At 46.8% G+C, this 14,798-nt stretch overlaps 4 protein-coding genes across 4 annotated transcripts; 1 reads left to right on the top strand and 3 right to left on the bottom strand.

Annotated features, from left to right (window-relative positions):
- Window positions 1-475: 475 nt before the first annotated feature.
- JR316_0007708 (uncharacterized protein) lies at window positions 476-1,826 on the top strand (the record flags this gene model as incomplete). Its single annotated transcript, XM_047893439.1, has 3 exons — window positions 476-889; window positions 945-1,296; window positions 1,405-1,826. The coding sequence occupies 3 exons, from the start codon at window positions 476-478 to the stop codon at window positions 1,824-1,826; spliced, it is 1,188 nt and encodes a 395-aa protein (XP_047746754.1).
- A 115-nt stretch (window positions 1,827-1,941) lies between these two features.
- On the bottom strand, window positions 1,942-3,828 carry JR316_0007709 (uncharacterized protein; the record flags this gene model as incomplete). The annotated part of the gene is made up of 2 exons (XM_047893440.1): window positions 1,942-2,490; window positions 2,554-3,828. 2 exons carry the CDS (start codon window positions 3,826-3,828, stop codon window positions 1,942-1,944), a joined length of 1,824 nt encoding a protein of 607 aa, XP_047746755.1.
- Window positions 3,829-6,085: 2,257 nt separating this feature from the next.
- On the bottom strand, window positions 6,086-9,792 carry JR316_0007710 (uncharacterized protein; the record flags this gene model as incomplete). The annotated part of the gene is made up of 7 exons (XM_047893441.1): window positions 6,086-6,710; window positions 6,774-7,064; window positions 7,128-7,313; window positions 7,580-7,730; window positions 8,203-8,377; window positions 8,571-8,876; window positions 9,469-9,792. 7 exons carry the CDS (start codon window positions 9,790-9,792, stop codon window positions 6,086-6,088), a joined length of 2,058 nt encoding a protein of 685 aa, XP_047746756.1.
- A 2,195-nt stretch (window positions 9,793-11,987) lies between these two features.
- Window positions 11,988-14,369, bottom strand: JR316_0007711 (Laccase-2; the record flags this gene model as incomplete). Its single annotated transcript, XM_047893442.1, has 15 exons — window positions 11,988-12,046; window positions 12,101-12,159; window positions 12,213-12,236; window positions 12,288-12,442; window positions 12,500-12,520; window positions 12,571-13,101; window positions 13,153-13,357; window positions 13,410-13,437; window positions 13,495-13,511; window positions 13,563-13,632; window positions 13,696-13,843; window positions 13,914-13,982; window positions 14,037-14,145; window positions 14,201-14,291; window positions 14,339-14,369. The coding sequence occupies 15 exons, from the start codon at window positions 14,367-14,369 to the stop codon at window positions 11,988-11,990; spliced, it is 1,617 nt and encodes a 538-aa protein (XP_047746757.1).
- Between the last annotated feature and the right edge of the window lie 429 nt (window positions 14,370-14,798).

Raw genomic sequence — 14,798 nt, forward strand, 5'->3', positions numbered from 1 at the left:
TATGGCGTCTGGCCGACGGTCTCGGTTTGGCTGGAATTGATTCTTCTCAAAAACTGTTAATCAGACCATTCACTTCACATAATTTCTAGAACTGAATTAAATATCACGAAAGATGCGTAATTTCTCATGTTTTGGGCCTTGCTATGAGTTTCTCGGATGTTGACTTGAACAAATTCCAGCCGAAGAAGATTGAAGTATAGCGTGATTTTTCTCCTCGATAAATTCCGCTTCCACTTCATGTGGAAAATGAAAGAGACAACGGACATTGGGTTTTCCCTGGTTTTCCAAGGTTTTCCACCTTCGTGATCCGGGGCAATTTGAAAGGGTTTGATCCGTTCTATAGTACCTTTGTCTTCATACTAAAATGTTTCCAACTTACATAATAGTCGTATTTGAAGTTGAAAAGCGGTCTCAACTGACTTGCCCAATGACCACGGCTCGGATCTGTTAAACCCATATCATAGATCAGCCAGCCATGTCAACGAGGTTTTCTCGAGAAGACACTCTAATCTTACTAGAATCACTCGGAATATCCCTACCTCCTACCACAAAAATCTCACTAGACGACCTAAACAAGCGTCTCAAAGACGCACTAGATGCCGCTCAACGGTTGCACGCAGTTATCGAAACCCTCCCTCTAAACCCGGCTGACCACCCAATATGGCCTGCAGACAAAGATCTAGAGGAGGCAACGCGCAAATTCAACTTTAAAGAAGCCATTCAGATGCGCTTAGCGAATGCGGCCCCGAAAGTGTCGTCGAACAAGAAAGACACGTTTTGGGAGATGAGGAAGGTTGTGACCAGCTTTGCGCAAGAGTCACCTACCGGTCGCGAGTTTTGTATGAGTGATACTTTGGGAGAACTGGTCAACTGGGGAGTTTATGTCAATGTACGTTACACGAATGTTCTTCATTTCAGAATAACCTTTGAATATGTTTTGGCAGGTAACGCAAATCCGCTGTATCAAAGACACGCCCGTTTATATCCTGGTTTATAAAGAAGTCATCCCGCAGAAGGGACAGACGCTCTACGATGCCCTAGAATCGGTTATTGGAACAAGTAACAGACTCCTCATCAATGTTCAAACGACCGATTTCGAGCGGCAGTCCATGTTAAAGCTTTTCCGCATGAACGCAAAACGCCTCTCACCAAATTTCCATGCCATAGATGAGAAAAAAGCTCAGAAGATGGGTTTAAAAACATCTTTCGTCCTCCCTCTCGGTCCACTCAATATGAAAGATACTGGCAAATTTTCAAACGTCACCGGATGCGAAGTGTGCGGCAAAACTAATGTCAGTCGCTGTGTACAGTGTTTGAGCGTCTCCTACTGCAGCAAAGGCAAGTATGACGTTGATAATCTTTTCAATTTGACCTGTCCGACTTCTTACCACTGAATAAACCCAGAATGCCAAAAACAAGACTGGCCAAACCACAAACTGACCTGCCGCTCGCTTAAAGGCGGAACATGGCGCACACTCACATTTGAAGTATACGACGCCGTTTTCCTGAGTCACAGCGACCACACGTCTCAGATAGAAACAGCTAATGCAGGTGTCGTCCCACCAGACATCCACAACGGCAAAGTCTTCCTCGTAAAATTCCAAATATCGCTGATGCAATTCAAAGATGAAGCGCACATGCTCATATACGATCGACAGAGGAGCTTTAGAGGAATTTGGAAACGTTGCAAGGAGCGTGATCTGTTTGACGAAGCAGAGGATAGCATGGGCGATAATTTGAGGATGTATCGTTGGGCTCGACGCGTCGGCGATTACCAATTGAGTGTGTGCCTTGATAGACCCCCAGCCAAAGATCCTGTCTGGTGATATGTGACCGCGGTCTACCGTCTGCTGTGCGTGAATTATAAAAGGACTATATACTGACAGTCTGCTAAATCGATGAAAGATGTACTGATATGAAGATATACGTAAAAATGTGAATTCAGATACCGATCTTCCCAAACAAACGCTTGATAGGAACCCAAAAATACCCCCAGAACCTCTTATCCCCTGTCGCCAACGCTTCATGACGTTCAATTCCTTTCGCTGTCACGGTATCCTGCGGGAACAAGATTTTCCTTCGATGCTCCGTGAACGTCAATTTTCCAAGCGGCAAAGGATGAACCGTCGAGACCACAGTCGACACAATATAGTCCTTTGATGACGACTTCGACGAGTACCCGCCTCCATCGTCAATGTCTCCGCCCTTCTTGACAGGCTGCGAATCCGCCTGCAACTTTTGCGCTTCGTTGACCTCGGTATTTTCCCTTATCCGACCCCAAACGCCACTGTACATCCCCGTCCAATAGATCCCATAGCCAATTTCAATGCGTTGAATATTAGGGTGCCTGCTGGCGAACGCTTCCATGAAACAAGCAACCTCGTGTTCCTGTGCCAAAATGTCCAACTTGCTGCTATTCAAACGAGTCGAAAACCTGAGGCGCTGGATGCTACGTGGCAGCGACATTTCATTCATCATAGTATACAGGGTCTGGAAAGTAAAACAAGGAAAAGTGAGTCCATATTCCTATGGTATGATTGAAGGATAACTTACTGAAACAGGGACAGCGGCTGAGAGGTTGTGCGGTATGGGAAGGTCGCTAGACGGACCATCTTGAGACATGATATCCACTTGTTCCAAACGGGTGAACAACCCAAACGTTTCCAACAGGTCGCTGGTGATCCTAATAACAGTCAACGTCATACTCGTAAGGCTATTGGCTGTTGCTGTATCCGCGAGGTCGTCTAGCGTTTCCGACAGTCCATCCGGATCGCAAACACATGGTCTCTCATCAAATCCCCAGAGATTAATCGATTGCAGGGGCTGCAGTGCAAACTGCAGAACATGGCTGTACGGCCCTTCGTAGCTCGTAAGAGAAGGAAGAGTCAACGGAGTCAAGACGCCTATCCTTAGACCACGCGAACGCTCGTCTGAGGCTGGAGGAAACATGCACAGCGAAGCAAGACTCGGACAATGTTCAAGGGCATCGATGAAGCAGGGGTCGGATGCCGCAGAGAATGGGATCTTCAGAGACTTCAAATGATATGTTGCCTTCGAAAGTACAGAAAATAGATGACATGCAGTGTCATACCTGGGAACAGAGATATACTGAATGACGTCTGGCTGAATGACATACTGCAAGGCAACAGTGTCGACCCCGTGTGCTCGTTCTTCGTGTATGGAGACATGGTTTGTGACCCTCCCTTCCCAAGGCCACTGATCAAGATCAAGGTGCTGGATGCCCGGAAGCGGCGATGTAACGCTAAGCGGAATAGAGGACGAGTTGAGCCACAGATTGCTGATCTTCAACGACTGTATAATATCCCACCACTGTGGTGAAATGTTGATGCAATGCCATGAAAGCGTGGATAAATTGGGGAAATGGGGCAACGCATCGACGATGGCGTTAATGATAAGCTTGGGGTCTAAATCATCCTGCTGGCTACGAGCCGGAAAGCCTGTGCGGCTGTAAGGTGATACCCAACAATGGCGTACACCATGCGCGATATGCGGGATTTGATAACATTTGAGACGCTCAGTGAACCGTTCAAGATATGCCCGTGGTCGCGGAATTGGATGTTCAGCGTTGTATGCAAGGAAAAAGGGGGATACGTCGAGTACCGAAAAGAGGAGAGGTTGTGCCATGTATCGAAACGGCGAGCATGTTAACGAAATCGATCGTAGGTCGCAGGGTTTGAGATACGGGAAAACTAGCAGCCAAACTTCTGGTGGTAGTGAAAGAGTGTCTGGAACACTCTGTGCTGTCGGCTCTGGAGGAGAAAGCGTGTCGCTTGAAAGACGGGTGTTCGTCGGCAAGATAGATGCCATCGCAAACGAATGCCACGAAATTCGACAGGCGAACCTAGTACTGGAAGCGTACGCCAATCTTCAGCCACTTCGGGGACCTGAGTGAAGATCAAAGGGCTTATCGCAAATGCCCCAGCGAACAACTGGGGGGTACGTGGGCACGTAGACAGAAGAGTACTTGTTGCTCCATAAATATCCCCTTGGCTGACAAGTCTCAGCTGCTTTCCATCCCGCGTGGATGCTGTTGTTGTGCTGCATGCCTCGGTGAAGTTCCGCTTTTAGCATATCCGGTCAGGTGATTCTGTCTTGATAAAACATTAACGCGAACGCGAACGCGTTATCGCGAGACGCGTTGTGCATCCAGGTTGTTGTGATCGCCTTGAGCCACATTGGATAAATAAAAGATAATGCTTTATGGTTGCATGGAACAGGATGCCTTCAGGAAAGAGTCAGCTTTCAGGCACTCAAATTTCCTGAATGGGCCTGTAGTACCTGACCAAGAAATATCAAATGTCATAATCCCATGAAATGTTACACATCCCTTTTAAGCTCTGACGGAGGACGCATGGTATCATACAAGATCGTCATTAGCGTTGGCCAAAGACGATTTGAAGGCGGTTGAAGTGTGAATTGGTGAGACGGAGAGAGAGATGGTCGATTCGAAATTCGCTGTCGCTACCCAATGCAGGCCTACCAGCCGAAAAAAAAGGTTTTTAACACCCAAGTAACAAGTCAGACAGAGCGAGAATATGAAAGATATATAGTCAAAAAACCTTACCTTGGAAAAACTACGACCACGATTTTCGCACCGAAAAAAGAAAATTACGAAAACTTGAGATCTTTCCATAACTTTACGATGCAGAAACGCTTGAACACGATCCCGTTCCCGAGTTTCTTTATAGCCTAAGAGTCCCATCAGCAATTAAACCCTTTCAAAGAGCAGCGGGCTTGTTGGTTTGACTCGCTTGAACGGTTGGTAGTGGTTTGTGCTCAAAATGTAAATAATTTCCAAATTTGGTACACGAGAAACGCCCGACACATATTCACGTGCTCTCCGCGAACATCCGAACGACGTGTCGCGTCGCGCCTCGTCGCGCTAACGCGACGCGTCTCGGTCAAGAAACAACTGAACTTTCAAAAAAAAAGTCTGCCAGTACCCTATCAGCGCGCCAGACCCAAGATATCAAATAGCCCAACAACAACAGCACATTACGCAATAATATTCTAACTACGTTGTCATGTCATGAAAACTACTAAAGAGGAAAGAGAAAGAGTGAGGAGAGAGAGAGAAAACGGACACAAAACCTCGAGAAGGAAACGAAGTGGGTTATGTAGAAAAGAAAGAACCACCGCATATGCGCACATATAGAGGTTCATTATCGACATCATCATCATCAGCAACCCGCCGTTACTAATGCAACCTCCAGGTATCCATTCCAATGACCAAAAAAAAATCAAAGAAAGGGGGTATTTCGTGCGACGCAAAAAAAACTGCAAAAACCGGACGGGAATATACCAGAACCTGATATATAGTAGAAGCGGCGGTTATCGTGGAGTGTCGGAGGGATAATTAGAAGGGGTCGTTAGATACATGCCCATGTGTTGAAAAGGTAGCGAGGTAACGGAAGGTATAAATGTACACAGACACGAACGCGTTCGGTGGTGTACATACATGAGCTTAGGGCGTGTGCGTGTATTGAGAGGCTTTGGGCTAATGTTAACAAGGGTTGGTGATGGCATGGCCGAGGTATGGGGCGGCCATGGCATAGACACTGCAGAGAGCAGTACGAAGGTTTGTCGGGATGTAAAAGGTAGGTATTAGAGACAACAACAACACCTTGAGGGATACTTGGTATATCGTGGAGTGTGGATGAATGTGTGTCATGCGAGGAGGGTAAGGCGGTATTACCAGTCATCAACTGGTTTGTATAGGTTTGTATAAAGGACTAGAGGGGTGGTGTTTGTGGATTGGCGGTAGTGGCGAACTCCCAGACGATCCAGGAAGGCGGTTGATAGGTGTGAGATGGTTGTACAAGAATAGATGGATGAAAAAAGAAAGAGAAGAGAAAAGAGTGTCCATTTGTTACGACAGTGATGATGTGAAGAAATGCAAAATGCAAAAAAATGTCCATGAGGTGTGTTCGTTCGTGCATACAAATGAATGCGAGGCGATGGGACATGATATAGGTTAGGTACTGGGTTTTTTTTTCTTGTCGACGTTTGAGCGGGTGTTGGCGAGCAGCATGCAGACAGGCGAAATAGATAGAAACAATCATCCTCAGTGCGCAGGTTCAGCAGGTGGCGAGGTTCCCTCCGCATTCCTCTTCACAGCAGTGTACGCCGGTGGCAGCTCAATCGTCTCCGGTTCATCTTCCCCATCCTTATCCTCCATCGGCAAGCTCGGGCCCGCATCATCATGTTGAATCACATTTACAGCCCTCATCGGGCGTGGCACACCCTTCCTCCGCTCTTGACCCGTCGACGATCCAGCAGTCATCCCAAATCCAAGCAAAGACGCCGTCGGGTCCGGAGAAGTCGCACGCGTATCTCGAGTGTAGAAGCTCGACGCCGTTCCACTCAATGGCCGTCTGCTTTCCGGGTCATCGCTCGTCTCCGCAATCGATCCGTTAATAGTCGGGTCGGGCACCATGAACGGCTCAGGCTGGTAGTACTGCGGAAGCTCGTTCGTGCGAGGTCGTCCACTAGGCGCCGATTCGTCGCCGTCATCGTCGTCCGCATTCATCAGGTCCACAGGACGCTCCTTGAACCGTTTTTGTGTCTTCTGCTTCTTGCGGAGGAACCAAATAATAAGGACAATCGCAATCAAGGCAATAAGTCCACCAATCACACCGCCGACAATAGCACCTGTATTCGATGATCCGCCTCCGCCACCTATCCTGGTTCTGAAGATTGAGAGCACCTCGATCAACAATTTATTACAACGATCATCAACATTTCGAACTTACCCATCAGATCCAGTTGGATAACTTCCTCCGGCAGGACTTCCAGGCGTCGAGCTGGGACTACTATCTGACAAACAGCTTCCATCGTTGTTGATTCCAGAGCTAACGACATTGAACGTGCTGCCCGCCGTGCCATTGCCCCTATTATCGCCACCAACAATCAACAGCGTTGTTCCTCCTCGCACATTCGGCTTCCAAGTAAAGCCAGTACCCTGAGAAGGGACAGTCGTAATTTGTCCTTGTGGAATGGCAAAAGACTGGCCTCCGGGGATAACACCTAGAAAATTAGGTGTTCTGAAAAGCGATTACAAGATTTATCAGTATAAATTATACCAAGAAAGGAAGAAATTGCATTACCCCTGTACCGTCGCTGGATCCCACCACAGCCTCATATTCTGACATTGGACCACCTGATTTGGAGGCTCTATTGAAAAAACGAAATCCGGAGAGACATTGGTATCGCTTGAAAAACATGACGAATCACTGGAATCTGCGACTTTGGCGGCAACGCTGGTTCCACCAGAGCCGAATTTTGTGCTGTCGCTGACCTATTAGAATGGAAAGAACATTGTCAGCGTCAACGCACAAAACTGGCGTAAAATCTAAAAAAAAGTTAGAAAAAAAGGAAAAAGAAAAAAAAAATGCGAAAAAGAATAACCAATGACAAAAAGAAGGAAAGATGAAAAGTAAAGATGTCGGGCATACGTCGGTCCGAAGAAAGCCTGACCCGGCGCCAACAGACAGGAAAAGGACGACTGAGCACAGAAAGTCATCTGAATAGGCCAAGGCGCCGGAGCTAGTTGGCCTACAAAGATAGTCTCGGGTTCCAAGTAGCTAGGCTCAACCAAGCGCAAACGATTGAGATAAACTGGTACCAATCTTCTTGCTTCTGCGACGATAGTATCGGGACAGCATGATGAAGATGGCCTCGTGAAAGATTGACTATAGCTTCTCGCCTGACTGCGAAAGATGGAGATACGTCGACTGGATGAGAGCCGAGTCAATTGTGTCCTCCTAGCGGCCTGTATTCTCCGTTCTCCTGTCACATCGTGGTAGCATCAGCCAGTGAAAGTACAGCCTGAGCTAAACATCCCATTGTTGGTTGTAGCTGTGGGTACGCCCTTCAAGTCGAGACAACGAACGACGGGACCAATGTTCCTAAAAAAACCATGGTAGGGTGGTGATGGAGATGGATGCGTCCCAAAAAAGCTCCAAAGCAGGATCGAAAATAGAAGGCCATGATCACTGCTCCAAAGATATCAACCTGGCGCGCACAGTGCGAAAAAAGGCCAACGAAGCTCAAGAAGATGAAGTTGGAATGAATTAGTCGGTGTATGGAACGCCCAGAATAGATGCAAGCTGTGAATGTTGGTTTCCTTGGTTCTTGGGAGATAAGAGAAAAAAGAAACAACAATTGTGGCAGAAACCGCACATCTGGCGTAATCGAAGTCGAGCCAGAGTTCAGTACCAGAGTTGTTCGTCTTCCTTTGACGTTGGTGTGCGAAAAACAAGGGTCGAAAGTCGGTTGTCCATGACCGGCTGAACGCATGTTTGAACCCACGCTTTGGAGGTTTGAAGAATACGAGGTTCGGCGACAGCATCCCTTGCTATAGCGCGTACGACTTGGTGTCTTTGGCTAAAAAACCGCCCGTGAACCCCAGGTCTTGCAGAGATAAAACTGCGGGTCGTTACTCCGTGCGGCAGAACCTCCCACGCCCAGTACAGCGGTTGAAAATAACAAATCATCATCTCGACTCCAACTGGAAGAAAACGCGCTGACGAAACGTGATGTGACGTTACGTTGCTTGAGGTGGCGGAGTGTGCGCCACAGGGTGACAGGCAACACCGATGACGAAGTTTACGGATACACGTCGCGATAAGACGTGCGTCGTATTTACGCTGTGTCGAACGGCCAGCTGTAGAAGATGATGGACTTTTCCACAACGACGGGGAGAGGTGGTAGATCGACAGTTGGTCCACATAACGCGGGTGGAAGGACCTCGATCTTGAAAGCGGCCAGATCTCTCCGTTGCCTAAAACCAGAATGATGTGGTGCATGTTGTTAACCGGGTTCTGGAAGCCATGTTCCTGGGCAAGTAGCGACGACTATGGGCAAAGTACCAGCTTCCACCAAAATGAATGAAGAACAGATGAATCCATTTCCCGTAAGGATGTATCGTTGAAGATGAAACGTCCGAATATCGTATATGGAAGAACCGCGGTATGCAAATGCAAAAAGGAAGTTTAGTTTGACTAGTGTAGCCTGCTAAGTGCTAACCGGCTAAAGATAGACGGATAACACGACAATGGATCAACTCTCATGGAGATGTCGAGAGGAAGTGGAGCCCTAGTGGATTTGAAGGTTTGTTAAACGGGGGTTGGGTGACAGGTAATATTTGCTATGTCGGCAGTTGTACGTCGGCGGCCCTACAGCGACCCAGACTAGACCATAACTATACGGATTCAAGGCGTGGTATTTGCGCAGTAACCAGTCCTTGAATGACTGTTCTCTGTTTTGACGCGAGTTGCAAATCCTGGTGCTGGCCAACGAAAACGGACTGAAAGGGGTCTGGAAAAAAACAACGCCGTCCGGAACGGCACCAAAAGCAAGCGTGGAGAAAAGTGGAGAAAGAGAAACGGAAAAAAGGGCAACAAATGGAGGCAAAAGAACGAAACTAATGGAGTCAAAAGCACTTACCACTGCGACCAGCTGCGAGTCTGCTGGATATTTAAGTAAAAAATCCACTGAAGTACTGTCTCCGTCAAATTTGACGTCCATAATTTTGCGGGCCTCGATATTGTTCTTCAAAGGCGAAGACCCAATTGGTAGAATAAGAATACGATATGGAGGTACACCGTCGGAGCCAGATATCGACACGGTGAGGTTTGAGCATTGCTTCGGGTCGTTTTGAAAAGACCACGAATACGCCGACGTTGTTGGGATCTGGTAAAGAGTGGTCAGGAAGGCCAATGGAAGAGCCAGGCGTCTAGTAGGCGCAAAAAGGGAGGAGGAAGACGCCATTGCGGCGATCCTTGTAGGTGTATGTGGTAGTCCGGAAGAGAAAGGGATTTGATATCAACGACTAGTCAACTCGCGGGCCCTGCTCCCCGCCAGAAATCCACATGGGAATTCTACCTAATTCCAGGCCATCACTCCGGTCACACAGCTTTCCGTGACGTCAATTCTTCGCCATCAGAGCCATCAGTCACACATTCATTCTAAACTTAGGGGTTAGGGGTTAATTTTGGAGATGTAAATCCTAAATTCCTAATGCTGTGACGGCTCATGATAGGATACGAGCTGAGAAAGTTTAAATGATAGTAACTACATCTGCAACAGACTCTCGGAGAGGATCTATTATTGTCGCAATAACAAAACGGACACTAAAGAAGACCGAAGCTCTAACGCAGAATTTATGTGTTCATGTTGATACCACAAAAAATACGATCATGAATGCAGTGATCTTCCAGGACCGCCAGACTTCAAATGATTTTCATTCAGCAGAAGACATGAGAATAGAAGTACAATTATAGAATAAAGAAATGACTAGCAAATTCTGTCTTATGTGATTTACCTTCATTTGTCCAATTGAATCAAAGATTGGAGCTTTAGTGGGGCTACACCACTAACCTTTCCAAGGAGTGTGGAAAGTGCAGTGTAAGCCTGCTGCCTTACTACTCTACCGTTTCTGCTGTATATATACTGTCCGTGATTAGGAAATATATCGTTTCTTAATTGGTTCTTTTACCTTGCCGGTTTGAGTGTCACTGCTGTGTTCGGACAGACAGCAGCGTTAGATGCAGGCCTTATACAAGCCACGCTTGAGTTAACTCTCTATTTGTCTGTGATTTATATAAAACTACTAAAATCGTATATATGCACAAAGGTTTGCGTGCCCCGCTCTCAGCCTTGATATCTGCGAGAAAAGGACACCGACTGGCAGATTTTTTCACCTCCAACTTGCTCAAATCTAGTACAACTACTGTGAAGAATCTCGGAGACGCTCTCTAAAGATCTCCGAAGGATAAACAACAAATTTGTTTTGTTTGTGAATGACATATACTACTAGATGGACCTTTTTTAAAAACAATCCTAGTTTATTCTCCTCACGTGGCGAACCATTGGAGCCTGCGTGAATGACTTGCAGTGCAGACAGTGGTGGAACGGCATAAAGAGTGTTGGTCATACGAACGGTGTCTACTGTACATAAGTAGGTAGCTAGGAGTATAGTAATGCCTAACCACGTGTGATCGACGCAACACTGAAGCGCCGTCGCTCACTGATACACCATATGGTTGAGAGGAATACACAATGGGGCTACCATAGTTAGATAAAAGAAAGCGTGGGACCCAAGGGTAACATGGAAGGCATGAAGAGGAAACATCCTTCGAGCAAACTATGATAAAAATTAAGGTGCGCAGAAAAAAACAAGGGAATAAAGGATAGAGTTAATGTGGAAACAAAAGTGTAGATGAATAAAGATAAAAAAGAGGGGAAAGAATTTTGAAACGCAAGAAAAGATGCAGCTAAACTGGTTCAGCATCGCTAGCCTCGTCCTTGAGGAAGAGGGACCTTACCTGGTGTAATAACCTGCTTCCTTTCTGCACAATTACATAACTGTACTAGTATTCAGTAGGCGAATGAGCAGAAGGTAAGTGGAAAGAGAAAAATGGGATTTACTGTCTGATAAACCAACGCTTGCCAGAATAGCAGTGAAAGTGAGAATGTTTGCCGCTCAGAGGTTCACCCTGAATGCTAGGATGGTGGTTTAACTTGAGGAGTCGCCATCAAATTGGATAACGAGGAATAATGCGGCCTTTTAGCCCTAGTATTTGAATTTGTTTCCAGCAGGAACTACGTCTATCTGTAAGCGTCCTACCTATAAGTTACCATTCAGGATCTTATCCAGCGAATGATCAGAGAATGTGCACTGACCACCTATATTTCATCTCACGTCGAACTATAGGATTTTGGTGCACATAATATTTTACTCGAAATGGTCTGTGGTGGTGCTTTCGATGTGAGTAGTTTTTTACCATCAAGTCGGCTTCAACTAATTGACTGTTTTGAAAGCCCGTTGTCACGGGGCACCAGGCTTACCTTCACAGCATGTAATTCTTACCATCGGAGAACAATCGAAGAATTTTATTACAATATAACCAACCAAACAATAAACCCAAAAAAGAGAAAGACGAATCAAACGATAACCAAGTCCATTAGTAGTGACGATGTGAACCCAAGTACTTGTCCAGCTTGCACATTTTATCCAAAGTCGCTATTTGTAGAGTGAGCGAGACACTTGACAATGACAGACATGGATTATACGCACGCGGAACGAAGCTCTGCTCAATACCCTTGATATCTTCAGCAAAGACAAGCGAAAGGCCCCTGTCAAATCATCGTTAGATACCCAAATACCGTCCAAACCACGTTGGACTTACATCTCCAAATGCCAGTCAATATGACTTGAATAAAGCTTAGTTTACAGATGTTGAAGATGGTGTGAGATCACGAACCAATGCAAAAACCAGGGACCAGCGTTGTCAGTCACGAACCGGATCGTGACTTTGTCGTTCGGACTGCCAGTTCCCATACTGACGACATCGCGTATGACTGGGTTACGGAAGTTATAGACGTCGCTGCCGGCGCTTCGAACAACGTGGAATGTATGCTGTACAAACAAAAAAAAATCAGCAAGCCATCAAACAACCATTAAAAAATAACGTACTCCGTGAAGATGGAAAGGATGCTGTATCGACGGCTGTCAGAAACAACTCGCTAATAAACCAAAATACTCACAGGGCTTCCGATGGCTTCTCCCGTCAGGACAAGCTCGATGACCTTGTTAGGCGGCAACTCGATGTACCCTCCCGGCTTCAAAATTTGCTGAGGCCTGTAAGCCTTGCTCGTGAGCTGCAAAAGCGTAGGAAGACTCGGAGTCTCGTATGTGATATTGTTGATCAGCCACTCCTCAGCCACAGTATCCAACGAGACAAACAACGGCAGGTTCACATCCGCGTGGCCTGGAATAGGGATTCCCGGAGCCGGGATATTATGCAGTGGGTGTAGCTGCATCTCATCGAGCAATGGGAGAACCGGGACGACGTTTTTGGTTCTGGGATACGTCTCTGGAGCACCCACGTAGCGCAGAATAGCAGAGTTGGCAAAGTTGGTAGTGCCAGCGTATCCGGCGCTCGGGATGGAATGGATCCAATAATTATCCTTGATCTGGTTGGCGTGCAGCACAAACGAATATCTCTGGCCTGCGAAAATGCGAAGAGCTTGAACCGTCACAGGCTTCACATTCTCTCCGTCGGCTTCGATGATGGTCTATTATCCCATTTGAGCGACACCTTGTACTGATATGGAAAGCACACCTACCATGTTATGTCCCCCGATAGAGAAATCGTAGAATGGGTCGCAAGACATTGAAATCAGCCTGAACCTGTACCGCTTTCCCTGTTTTACGTTGATAACAGCGAGTGGGGTTTCAGTTCCGTTCTCCTGTCGGCCTAATCCGTTGATAAGATTAGAACCTGGAGCAGGGGGGATGCCTCTAGGTACATCTTTAGCGTAGACATGATACCTATAGTCCGATGTTCAGCCAGTTCCGCACCCAAAGGTGCAGGGATACATACCAATCTGCGAGCGTAATGATAGTAGAATCTGAAGTCAAAGTTACTGAGCCATTCTTTGTTTTACTGCGAGTTCAAAAATGCATACCATCATCTACATCATATCTTCATCGATCGTGAGCTTTTATCCACCGTTGAGTAGAAAACAATACCTACAGGTGCTCGTGAGGGTCTTCTGGGTCATAGATGACCATGGGGCCTCTAAGTCCGTCGCAATATTGAGTAGCTAACAAAATCAAGTTATATACAACATCTCTTCAACTTCAAGCCCACAAACGCAAGGACTCACAATGATGTGAATGGTACCAAAAAGTTCCCGCCTGATCCGGAACCTTGAATTGATAACGGAAAGAGTAATCCGGAGGGATGGGGCACTGCGTCACACCCACAGGCCCGTCCGCCCAACTGCTGTTCCTCTGGAAAAAGCCATGCCAGTGCTGTTGTTCATCGTATTCCGATGTTAGAATTATTCACAGTGATCAACACTATCAACCAAAAGGCACACACAATGCTGGTATTCCTAAGCATCCGGTCGTCGTTGAGCTGGTTGATGACGTTGATATCGAAGGAGTCGCCCTGAAATAATCATTATGGCAGCAGTCGATGGCGAGTAGAGCATTGTGTGTATACCTTTTTTCCTTTAATTAATGGTCCAGGAAACTCAAGCGATACCTTCTTGCATGGCTCAGAATCTCCCGGAGCTCGTTCCGGATCTTCACAAGCTCCCGCTAGAGCAGCTCTAATAATGAACGCATTCAGCGATGTATATATCATTAAACGAAAGCTAAGCTTACGAGCGCCAATAACCATCCGGAGAAATCTTCTTATTTCCGATGTAGAGGTCCGAGGAAGGGCCTAGTACAGAGGAAAACGCACCAGTGGCCGCTACGAGGGTAAGCAAGAAAGTAGGAAGGGGCCGCATACTGATATACCGTCAATGAAAATCGCGCGAAGCTGCTTCATGACTTTATACGCTCTTCACGATTGAATTGAAGAAACACCTCTGCGGCTGGAGGTCGAACGGCCTACTCACAAACAGTCTCTGACGGGCGAACTTGTAGAGAGTAGAAAGTGAAAGCTTGAGCCGTCCGTTTGTCCCGCACGTAGTTGCCTGTAGTCACCTTCGACCTCGCAGGAACGTTACCTAGAACTCTAGACCCTCGCAATACCACATCCCATTTCGTGTTTGCCTGACTTTTTGGATCAAGGATCGACTCGAGCACATGGCGGCTCCACAGCGCCTAATGGGTTCAAAAAGGGAAGGTGCATATTTGGTTCGACTCCGAAACCTTGGCACGGACGTTGGATGCTCGATCGGTCGCCATAAAGCGCACATAGCCTCTACACGAGAACGCGACAAATGTGTCTGTGAGTGGAATTGAAGCTAATCCT

Source organism: Psilocybe cubensis, chromosome 7 (assembly GCF_017499595.1).
Source record: "Psilocybe cubensis strain MGC-MH-2018 chromosome 7, whole genome shotgun sequence".
In the NCBI taxonomy this organism is placed as follows: domain Eukaryota; kingdom Fungi; phylum Basidiomycota; class Agaricomycetes; order Agaricales; family Agrocybaceae; genus Psilocybe; species Psilocybe cubensis.